At 35.1% G+C, this 12,066-nt stretch overlaps 1 protein-coding gene across 14 annotated transcripts in view; it reads right to left on the bottom strand.

Moving 5' to 3' along the window:
* Window positions 1–12,066, bottom strand: part of FUBP1 (far upstream element binding protein 1) — a 33,797-nt gene that overhangs the window by 18,926 nt on the left and 2,805 nt on the right. For 6 of the 14 annotated variants that reach the window (XR_006818735.1, XM_046008842.1, XM_046008823.1 and 3 more), the window contains exons 2-15: window positions 9,367–9,457; window positions 8,453–8,515; window positions 7,605–7,643; window positions 7,087–7,126; window positions 6,558–6,610; window positions 6,395–6,466; window positions 6,129–6,186; window positions 3,683–3,845; window positions 3,489–3,587; window positions 3,253–3,354; window positions 2,895–2,997; window positions 2,703–2,803; window positions 2,193–2,334; window positions 1,381–1,541 (exon numbers count right to left, since the gene is read on the bottom strand). Coding sequence is in view for 13 of the 14 variants with exons in the window: in XM_046008842.1 (XP_045864798.1) it covers window positions 1,381–1,541; window positions 2,193–2,334; window positions 2,703–2,803; window positions 2,895–2,997; window positions 3,253–3,354; window positions 3,489–3,587; window positions 3,683–3,845; window positions 6,129–6,186; window positions 6,395–6,466; window positions 6,558–6,610; window positions 7,087–7,126; window positions 7,605–7,643; window positions 8,453–8,515; window positions 9,367–9,457 (1,287 nt within the window). In the remaining variant the exon portion in view is untranslated. The remainder of the gene's footprint in view (window positions 1–1,380; window positions 1,542–2,192; window positions 2,335–2,702; window positions 2,804–2,894; window positions 2,998–3,252; window positions 3,355–3,488; window positions 3,588–3,682; window positions 3,846–6,128; window positions 6,187–6,394; window positions 6,467–6,557; window positions 6,611–7,086; window positions 7,127–7,604; window positions 7,644–8,452; window positions 8,516–9,366; window positions 9,458–12,066) is intronic. The other 8 variants (XM_046008938.1, XM_046008883.1, XM_046008911.1 and 5 more) reach the window with 3 other exon arrangements.

The raw sequence follows: 12,066 nt of genomic DNA, 5'->3' as shown, positions 1-12,066 counted from the left end.
CATCTTTTATACATCTATTTGTCTTTCTCTGTAGACAGAAACAGGGTCAAACTTCTATTGTATTCCATCCACAGTGCGGCAAACATCAAGGAGAATTTTCCTAAGAAATTCTAATTGTTATTAATAATTTAAAATGGTCCCTTACGCTCTATAGTAAAACAATGCAAGAAAACACTAGTTTCTCATTTGTAAGAAAGCACATTTAAGACTCTATGCATTTTTTTTTGTACTACCACCAGGAAACTGTTCTAAAGGAAAAAATTTGCCAATTTGGCCATGTGTCTGAATCACCTGGAACACCCTTCTAAAATTAGATGCTGGGCCCTGTTCCAGACATTCTGAATCAGAGCTGTGTGGTATGTGTAGAGGTGGAAAGCATTCAAGTAGTATATATTTTAAAACTCCCCTAAAAGTCACTGTCAGTCTAAGAGTTGGATTTGTAAATTTCTACTCTGAAGTGGGGGATGCATATAATTCATATCTGCCTCACAAGGGTTGAGTAAAGTAAGCCCTTGTTAAATACTGAATTCCCATTAACTGTGTCCTTCAAGTATATTCTATAACCCTCCAACCCTAACATCGTATCTGTAACATTATCCGTTTTCTACTTATCCACACCCAAATACAAGTTTCTAAACCCTTATAAATGTATATTTAATTGGGTTATTTTTCACTGCTCGAGAGTCTTCTCTATGTTACATGTACCCATTATAAGATGAAACATAATCTTAGACTAGAATTGGCATTTTTCTATATAGCAGTTATAGAAACATGTGAATTAATGTCTTATTTAACTAAAGAGGATCTATGTATAAACTGAAGTTAGTTATCTATTTATGTATTTGGTTTTTTTGATCTCTTTTTTTAAAAGATTTTATTTATTCATTAGAGACTGAGCACATAAGCAGGGCCAGGGATAGGGAGGGGCAGGCTCCCCGCTGAGCACGGAGCCCAATGTGGGGCTCAAACCCAGGACACCCCAGGATCACGACCCCAGCCTAAGGCAGATGCCCAACCAACTTAATCAGGCATCCCTATTTATTTAAAGATTTTATTTATTTATTTGTCAGAGAGAGAGAGAGAGAGGGAGAGTGAGAGAGCGAGCAAGGCAGACAGAGTGGCAGGCAGAGGGAGAAGCAGGATCCCTGACGAGCAAGGAGCCCAATGTGGGACTCGATCCCAGGACGCTGGGATCATGACCTGAGCCGAAGGCAGCTGCTTAACCAACTGAGCCACGCAGGTGTCCCCCTATTTATTTTTTAAATTAAGCTCTCTGCCCAATGTGGGGGCTTGAACTCACTACCTAGATATCAAGATTCACATGCTCTACCAACTGAGCCAGACATGCACCCCAGAAATTGACGTTTAAAGCACACTCACACCAATCTTTTCTTCTATAAGTTGCCGTGCATAGTCTATTTGCTGTGGAGTGCCACGAATTGTAAATAATTTCATATTAGGATCTGCATTAGGTGGAGGATTTCTCTGAAGTTCTATTCTTGCACCAGACTGTTGGCTTATGCTTTTTATGGTTTCACCTCCTAAAATCAAAACACAATAATTTATCTAAAGATTCAAAGGATACAAAAGGAACTACCTAAATGAAAATGGTCACAATTAAAAGAGCCATAAAAAAGTTTTGAGCAGTATCCCATCTGCCAATATTCTTTTAGATTTTCCATTTATTCTACACTTGTAAATCAAGTTCTATAAGGCATTTCATGCTTCTCCTAAAACACACTCAAGTTTTTAAGACTTAAATTAGTATGTCTATACCCAACCATAAAACGAATTATAACAGAAAAACTAACTTATCAAAACATTTGGCTCAAATAAACTGCTTTTATAAGTAACATAAACCAACAAACTTACTAAAAATTCTAAATTTTAAGAAGATGTGAGTTAGGATAAAGCAAATGACACAAACATCCAAACCACTTTTTCGGTCAAAAGTTTCTCACACTGATAATTAAAACTGCTGGTCCCTTCTCTAGTAGCCAGTGTGATTCCTATCACATTTTTATTTTATATATAAGGCCCCTCCTTTATGTTTTTGTTACAAATCAACCTAAGATACAGCCAAGGAAAAATCACTGCTACTGATGTACATTAGAAATAGCATCCAGAAAAATCAGGTCATGTGTTAAATTTTTACCCATATATCAAAACATTAAGAGTTTAAAATACATTGCCTTTTCCTATTATTAATCCAGTTTTCCCAGTTGGTACAATGAAATTAAATTCCTGTAGTCCACCAGGTGGTCCCATGTTCCAGTTGCCTTGACCTCTACCTCTTCCTCGACCACCAGGCCCAGGTCCACCAGGATTACCAGCCTAGAGAAGGAAAGAAACAAAGTCAACATAGAAGTGTACTCTTCTTTCCATGATAAAGTCATTCCATGTCTATCTTCCTCAACCTTCATTTTCCTAAACCAGAAGTTTAAAGAGGCTGGGAGATGATATGACTGCCAAACAGTCAACAAGTAATACCCACCATTTTTATATTGTGATAAGCAAGATAATCCACTTACATAGCTACCTTCCTGCTCTAGGATGTCTACCTCAAAGCAACAAACTTTTTAGTTATTAACAAAGTATTATCAGACAAATTCTTATATAAAACTAAATGGGGGGGACCTTTTCAGACTCGAAGAAAAATATTTTTTAAATGAAAACAATGAAAATATTAACATCTGTCAAACCTGAACACTTCGAAGAAGGTCTGTAATAATTTCTGCAGCATGCTGACATCGGTCTGGAGGTCCTGTTATTTGTGCTATTCTATCAGGTGTTGTTCCATCATCTTTAAAACAAACAAAATGGTTTGAGTTAGCAACAATGCATGTCAAAAAATTAACTGCTAATAACATATAGATAACGAAATATGTACTCACCTGGCTTAAACTGAATTCGAACACCAGCATCATTTTGTATTTTTTTTATCATCTCTCCATTTCTTCCTATTACAATGCCAACGGCAAATCTTGGAATGGGGACCTTATACAAAGAAAACTAAGTATTAAGGAAAGCTATTCCCTGAAAATTAATCTATTTCAAATCATAAAAGTATATATAGCACTATGGTTGCATCAAATAGAGTAACAAGATTTATATTCTGTACTCTAAGGTGTAAGTTATGGGGAGGGAGGGCAGGAATCCAATGTTAAAGAAGGCTATGTAACACTGAACAGGAAAAACACATGTATTTATGAATTAGTATACAACCATCTCTGAATGCGTATTTTTACTTACATCTATCCCTTCATTTCCTCCTATTCTTGACCCATACTCATTTCGAACTTCTCTGAAACCACCTTGATCACGGATTAACTCTAACACCATTTCCTTGGCTTGCTGAAGTACAAACAAAACACAAAACAAAACACCCAATTTACAAGGCATGTCTCAAAACATTGTAATTATATTCCTATGTGTTTTGTCCATTCTGTTCCCAAATCCTTCTATGTAAAATATAAACTTAAGTTTACCTGTACTTTGTATGGGTCTCCTGTAATCCTAAGAGGTTTGTCAGCACCAGTGTTCTGAGGTCCATCTTGAATCATAACCATTTTAACTCCAGCCCGCTCCTATTAATCACAGAAATCATACGTATTAACAAAAGGGAAGTGGAAACGAACTGGCTTCAAAACAGATGAAAACTAATCACTTTACAGAGTAATACCTGAAGCTGTTTAATAGTTTCTCCCCCCTTTCCAATAACTAATCCTGCCTTGCTAGCTGGAATCATGATTTCTTGAACTGCATTTCCTGGTCCATCACCATGGTGGAAGCCAGGGGCTGGTCTTCCTTTTTCAACAATCTGGTCCAATAATCGTTTTGCTGATCTGTTAACAAATTAGGAGTCAAACAATAAGTTATGGCATACTCAAAAACTTATCCAAATACAGAAACACAAAATAATATAATCACGTACTTCCCCCATCCCAATTCAGGGTTAGGTGGCTTAAAGCTAATTTCACAATTTTAACTAAAAGAAAATATCAGGGACAAAGAATGATAACACAATAAATTTTCTAGGTATACAATTTGCAGTATTTTTGAGAATAGTCCTAAATTTCCAAGAAGTAGCACTCTTTTTTTTTTTCCACTTTACTTTGAAAGTCATCTAAGAATTAAGCTACTCTGCCAATAACTGAATGATGTATTTCCAATTTTAAAACACCACTTTGGGGGCACCTGGGTGACTCAGTGGGGTAAAGCCTCTGCCTTCAGCTCAGGTCATGATCCCAGGGTCCTGGGATCGAGCCCCACATCCAGCTCTCTGCTCAGCGGGGACCCTGCTTCTCCCTTGCTCTCTGCCTGCCTCTCTGCCTACCTGTGATCTCTGTCTGTCAAATAAATAAATAAAATCTTAAAAAAACAAACAAAACAAACACCACTTTGGTCACTCACACATTAAAATTTATTTATCCATTCAAAAATACTTAAGAAATGTTAACTATATACGAAGTACTATACTAGGTAATAGAATTACAACACTGAATGAAATGCACAGGGTCCCCGCTGGTACAGCTTACCCTGATTAAATAACTAAAAAGAGCATGTTTGGTTAAGTGCTACAAACAAAATTAAAACAGGATAAGGGGGGACAGAATGTGTACGCATAAAGATATGCTATTTCATGCAAAGCAGACATAAGAGACTTTACTGATAAGATATAGCAACTAAAATGTAGAGGAAGAGAGGGAGTAACTATGAAAATATCAGAGGGAAAAATGTTCCAGAGAGAAGAAACAGGAATTTGCAAAGATCTCAAATGAGAAGCATGCTTGGGGTGCTGAAAGAACAAAAGCTAAAAGGGGCTTAAACACAGTGAGTTGGGAGAAGAGAGGTAAAAAATGAAGTGAGAAAGGTGGCAGGTAAATCAGGCCATGATAAAGACATGGTGAAGCATTAGAGGATCTGAGCAAAATAATGACATAAACTGATTCCCATTTTGAAAAGATTATATGGCTATACTATTCTAAGAACAGACTACTTCTGAACAAGGCTAAAAAGAATAGAAACATGTTGAAATATAGACAAATAGTGACAGACAAGGCAACAGTATAGAAGATGGCAAGAAGAGGCTGGATTCCAAATAAATTTTGAGGAAAAATGACCAAAGAATTGCTTATGGATAAATGAAAGACAAGAAAAAGATAAAGGTAATTAAAAAAATTTTTTTAAATTTATTTTGGAGTGCTCATGTTCAGGGGTGGGGTAGGGGAGTGGCAGACTCTGCCGAGTGCAGAGCCCAACCTCACAACCCTGAGATCAAGACCTGAGCTGAAACCAAGAGTCTGGTGCTTAATGGACTGTGCCAACCAGAAACCCAAAGAAAAAAATAAGAGTATTAAAACAGTGCTGCCATATACTGAGATGAGTAGAGGACAAAGCAGACTGGGTAACGGGGTGGAAAACAATTATGAACAATCCAAAGTCTGAAATGTATAGTAGACGTTCAAGTGGAAATACTAAGTGAGCAGCTTGATAGGAGTCTATAAGTTAGAAAAAGAGAGCAAGGCTGAAAATAACAATTTAGGAGTACATAAAATTTATAATATATAAAGGTACATATTAAAGTTTGTGAAAGAGTAAATGAAGTCATCTGAGGAGTACATGCAGACAGACTGTAGGACTGAATTTTGTGGCACTTTCATACTGAAACGCCAGGAAGATAAAGCTGGACGACCAAGAATGACTGAGAAAGCAGCTAGGGAGGGAATTATCTCTAGGAAAGTGGGTCCATGTGTCAAACAACCTTTATGGGTGGAAAGATGCAGAGGCCATACGTGATCTTGAAAAGAGCAACTTCAATGGAACTATGGGAATAAAAGTCTGATTCATAGAAGCTCAAGACAAAACGAAAACAGATGCAAACGACATGGTGAAGAGATTACTCCTTTTAAGGAGTTTTATTGTGTAAGGAGGCAGAGAACTAGAAATGTGAGGTTAAAGGACAGTTTTTGTTAAGATGGAGGGATTTTGCAGCATTTTTATATCATGTTAGAAATTAGCTAGAAAATGGGAAAATTAATTGTGCAGGATAAAATCCATTAAATTTAGGGGCAATGTCCTTTAGTAGGAAAGAGGGGCTGGCCTCAGGCGTATGATTTCATACTTACTGGACAGATTCTGGTGTTCCAGTTAGCATACAAGACCTTTCTGGAAGGCCACCACTGTCTATAATTAAATAAAAAACACAAAAATATTTTAGGCCAAAAAAAGATTATAATATCACTTTCGATAGTTACTTAAAAAAATGTGCTAATTTTCTAGTCACTTTGAAAATAGCAAGAGAAACGCGCCCGATCTCGTCTGATCTCGGAAGCTAAGCAGGGTCGGGCCTGGTTAGTACTTGGATGGGAAAATAGCAAGAGAATAACATTACCAGGAGCTATCTGTATTTTGCATCCAGATTCTTGCTGTATGCGTGAAATCTGTTCACCACCTCTGCCAATTACTAGTAAAGAAAAAAGGAAAAAAATTATTCGTTAAGACTACATAAAGTATGTTTTGATTATTTTCAAAGCTTTAAAAATTAGGCTACTTACTAAATCCAACCATTCCATCTGGAACTTTGTATTCTTCTGTCATTACAGACCTGCTAACAAAAAACAAAAACCAACATTTTCCTTCAAAGAAAGAGAAGTGATTACATTCAAAAGGTAATTCAATAAAAATGGAAGTCTAATGGCTTAAACTAGGTTTTCAGGCACATATTCATAGTCAAAATGCAGAATCTTAATGGGACACACATCAAGTGAGGTGGGTATGGTAGATAAACAGTCTGAAAGCATTAACTGAAAAGGAGCTGGGGTGGAGGTTCAGGGAATGTTTTCTTAACAATTATTTTCATTTGCTTTAGTTCTTCAAATATGTGGCTAATTCTACCTTCCTTCCAAATTACAAATATATCTCACTCAAAAAGAAAAAATGGTCATTCTGTTCTCAACTAAAATGGACAGAAATGAATAAACAAAAAGAATATACAGGCACATATTCACTATACACTAATTTGTGTTTTTACAGACATTTCAACTAAAACTTGCAAAGTACTCTTTGAAAAGACTTTCACTATACCTTTGCTGCTGATGCATCGGTGGTAACTGTGTTCCAAAAGCTACCAAAAAATCAAATAAAATGAAAACTTTAAGTTCACACATATTTAATAATACAATTATATCAAGCAATACTAAAATCTTTCCCATACACAGAGAAAACACCACCTTTGAGAGTAAACTTTTAGGCAGAATACTTAAATCAACATTGACAGGGGCAAGAAAGTCAGTGAAACAGCAGGTATCATTAGCAATGACATAGAAACAAACTGTTCTTTCTCAAGGGGCACAAGCTTAGGTTAAAAAATGGAGTTATAAAATTGAATATGAAAATAATTTAGCAATCAAATCGTATGAATATATGCCTAGCCATAATTCAAGTGAGAGATTATGAAGACAAGAAGTGTTATTTACAAAGACAGTCATTCTAAAGTGTTCTGGCCATCAACTAACTCCAAAGACACCAAACAAAAACCAGGAACAAAACTCTGATATTAAAATCCAGTTACTTTAGCTTTCAAACCAATTTAAAACACTTACAGTCATTTTGAGGAGCAACTTTCTTAGCATCAGGTTGATCTGCAAAATTAAGAGCCTTTTAACTTTTTGCCAGTAAGTACAAATACAAGACATAGCTAACCCGTGCCCAAGCAAGAATATCAATGTAAACACTTATTGAAACAGCTGTAGGTAATTGTTGATCATTTGAACCAAAAGTGATAAAACTTATCCCAACTCTTAGTAATCAAAAGAAACATTACATTTCTTTCATTCTTTTCATGTTTAAAAGATGCACAGACATTTAAAAAAATTCTTTTTGATTTTATCAAATCACTGACCTTAATGTATGTTAAGCACTTTAGAATGATACAAGACAAAGTATTTAGGTCCATTACTAGCAAAATATCACATGCTAAAGGCTAATGATGCTTCCCACTGTAGGAACTGAAGACTGGAAGAAAAACAGAACCTATCAAAATGTGAAAATTTGACATATCAAAGTTGAGTGTATCTGACAGTGACCACAGGCTATGCAAAATAATAAAAAAAAAATCACATTACAAGGCAATCTCAATCTAAACTATTCTACTATTCCTAACCAAACATTTCACGGCATACGCTTCAGCAGAAAAACTCAAAGCAACTACATGACTACCTTCATCTACATCCTTTACACAGATGAATACAATGCATACCTTAGAATAGACAACCTGCATCTGAAAGTACTACATTTTCCTCCCCCCTTCAAACTTAAATGATTAAACATCAGAATGTTGTGCAGCAAAAATTCAGACACATAATCCAAGAATTATTTGTGTCCATTTAAGAATCCACTGGTTTATTTCACGGTTACATACTAAACACAGGTAATAAATAAAAATTCCTGCCTTTAAAAGGAGAGGGCATTCCCTCCCAGTGTGTTGTACTGCTCGGACTTGTCCAAGAGCCATCTACACATAAAATAAAAAGAATACATTACATACAACATCTGAAGCATCATTAGCTCATTTTTTTGTATATTAAAACCTCACTATAAATGTGAAAGACACTTAAATAAAAGGAAACCAAGTACACCTGATCAAAAGCTACAAATACATTCTACAGGCTCATTCAGAATCCTCCTTAAAAAAGAAAAATTAAGTAAATAAAAGGGCAAAAAGAAAATGTATCAAAATTCATACATCACATCTAAAACAAAAAATACTTGCAGACTTCTAAGTTCAGAAGCTTCAACAATTATTTTTTAAAAAAATACAAAGCACTGTAAATCTGTTTTAAGCCACATTTTGAGTTAAACCTGAAACACAAAACAAGGTACTAAAACAAAAAAAGTAACATAAAAAAAGGTATAACCTGCAACACACTACAGTAGCAAGCTATAGCAACATCAACCTTTAAAGTGAAATCTGAAATAGCAAAACAATGAAAACATAGCATATAAAGATTAAGTCGCATATGATGAGAAAAACCAGTGAAATGTCTTCTAAACATTTTATATTTTTGCTCTTTTTAGTATATTAACAAGATGTCTGTGCAAACTGTCAATCTGGCACAATCCTAAAAGAGAAAATGTTGTTTTCTACTAAGACAAAACTGGCTGATTTGTGACTCAAAATTTTACCTACCTTGTCTAAGGTCTCCCCCCCCCCCACTTTTCTCCTGAGGCCAACATAAACCTTACAATTTTAAGAACATTATAAAAGCAATGTTTCAGTAAAAAAAAAAAAACTGAAGAATATTGAAAATCACCTTCAACTAACCTGTGTGTGAAACAATTAAAATACTTATGACTATAACTTACCTCCATCTTCCAAAGGTCTTTTTTGTCCCCCATAACCATAGTCATTTGAATTCAGTGATGTACCAGCATCACCTCCAATTTTTGCTGCAATCTTAAAAAACAAAAGCACACCATCATTAAGGATAACATCATAACTATTATACACTACTTAGTGCTATATTTCCTTATACATATATATACCAAATATCTAATACATAAAAAAATTAATTTGAAAGAAAAACAAAAATTACAGAGCAATGTATTACTATCATTAATACCATAAATAACTTCAAGGAGTTAAAAAATTATCATCATCTGGAATTAAGCTGATACATTTCTGTAAGAACAAACAAAGAAGTAATCAATCAGGAATCTTCAGAATCGACTGACCACGTAAATAGCTTTGGGGAAAATGTGGTTCTAATTCTATCTTCTCCATGGCTCTCTCCCATGACACTTCAAAAATGTGCTGTAGGCACAGAGAATGTGAACACCTTATGGGATTTCAAGGCCGTGTTGTCTAATAAGGTAGATGCTAGCCATACATGGTTATTTATTGAGTATTTCTGGCTAGCCCGAATTAAATATTAAGTACACAAATGGATACTGAAAACTTAAATCAAAGAAAGAGTGGAAAGCATCTCAGTTTTTTTAGAAAATTGTACACATGTAACGTTTGAGTACGTTGCATTAAATAAAATATGTGACTTGCATTATACTTCTATCAGACAATCCTATTCTACGGAAACATGGGGGTGGGGGAAGCCTGGGAAAAGTTGTATTTCTAAGAAAAGTCTCAGCTACAGAAAAATAAATCATTTCATTCCTAAAGACTTTTTTAGAGTGGGGCAAGTAACTGCTTACACTTACCTAAACATCATATTAAAAAAACAGCAGCCTCAAGTCATAAGACAGGACACAACCAGTAAAATAAAATTTATATTTGTTCATATATTTCAATATATTCAGTATATTGAATAAGTTCAATATACTGAATATATTAAACAAATTCAATATATTCAATGTATTTCATGTATTTCTTTGAGTATTTACTTCATTTTTTATGAAATGAGATATGGAACTAATATTGCTGAGTGCCAGCAATAGGCAAAACGCCGTATTACGTGTTTTATACTCATTTTGTCACTGAATCATCACAACGACCCTGAGAGATGAGAATACTTAGTGAGACAGTGATCCATTTTACCGGAGAAAAAAAATCTCAAGAGGGAACTTAACTCAGGTTACATGGTAAGTCAATGGTGGAGATGTTCCAATTTCTATATAGCTCCACGCTAATTACTAGAAGGGGGTAAGCACCAAATGTGAGTGATACGCTCATTAGAGCTTCATTACATTATTCTGCTAATTCTGAGTATGCCTGAAATTTTCCATGATAGAAAATTACTCAGAAAATTCAAACATCTGGTGCCTAGAATTTCCCCAAAGAATCCTGATGTGAACTAAGCCAACTGCTTCATGCTTCATTATAATTAGAAAACTGGAAAGGATTAAGTATATTCAAAGACTTGAGTCTTAAAATCCACTTATGTATCACTTAAAATTGAATATATATTTCAATTCCCAACTGTACTTCCTAGGGTTTCTAGATTTCCCTTTTCCTCCCAAAGCACACCAGGATTAAATATTAAAAATGCTTCATTTAAAAAAGGCTTCAGGGGCGGGGGCAGCACCTGGCTGTCTCAGTTAGAAGAATCTGTGACTCCTGAACTCAGGGTCCACATTGGGTGTAGATATTACTAAAAAAAAAAAGGGCTTTGGTTAATCGAACCTTCCTTAATCATCCTTTCACTTACTCAAAAGCCTGTTCCATGTCTTTGGGCAGCTATAAAATCTTATTTCTTTTCTGAAAAGTTTCTTCATCAAACCTGAAAACAACTGCTTTTCCACCAAGTTTTAAAAGGCTATACATCTGAATTGTTCCTTATTACTTAAATACACTGCCTGGTACTGATTTCAGAAGAACTATTTCAGGCCAGACAAGACAATAACTACTGATGATCTTAAGCCATGAGTACCTTCTGCAGTTAGCTTTTGTAAATGCTGCGTGAGTTTGCAGAACACCACTCCTTGAACGCCAAGGAACTTCTGCACAGAGAAAGGATACTTATTTATACCTCCCTATTATTCACTATTCATTGAATAGTTCTAAAACCATCCAAATGAAAATGAAAGGTTGATACTTAGTTCACTTAAAAGAATTAGTAACACCATCTTAAACATTCAGAAACAGTACAAAGACATTAGAAAAGAACTCTCAGTAAGAATACTAACAACCATTTTTAACACTGTCCCCTCCTACAACAGAGGAATTTATCATAATCAAGCTTTGCTATCCTGTTACCAAATGTAGAAACAAACCAATCCCCCCCAAAAGCCTACTCAAGTGCTAGTTTTCAACAGAAATTAGCGTTAACTGAAAAACAATTCTATCTTATAAAATTTTCATTGCATTCAAACAACAATTGCAGCTTGCATACTTTTACAATCAAGAAAGAGATTCCAAGAATAACTGAGTACTTAAAGACTAATAGCTGTTTAGAAGCTAAAGAATCAAGGCTTATACTCTTGCTTTAATGCATGTTCTACCAATGACGGAGTCCCATTCTGATTCACTTCCATCTTCATAATGTCAAGGAGAAAAAAGGTAGAGAGATACATTTTGATCTTTCAACATTTCAGAGATAAACCTGCCTTAGT

This window comes from Meles meles, chromosome 1 (assembly GCF_922984935.1).
Source record: "Meles meles chromosome 1, mMelMel3.1 paternal haplotype, whole genome shotgun sequence".
NCBI classification, from domain to species: Eukaryota; Metazoa; Chordata; class Mammalia; order Carnivora; family Mustelidae; genus Meles; species Meles meles.
This window is presented reverse-complemented; position numbering and strand designations above follow the sequence as displayed.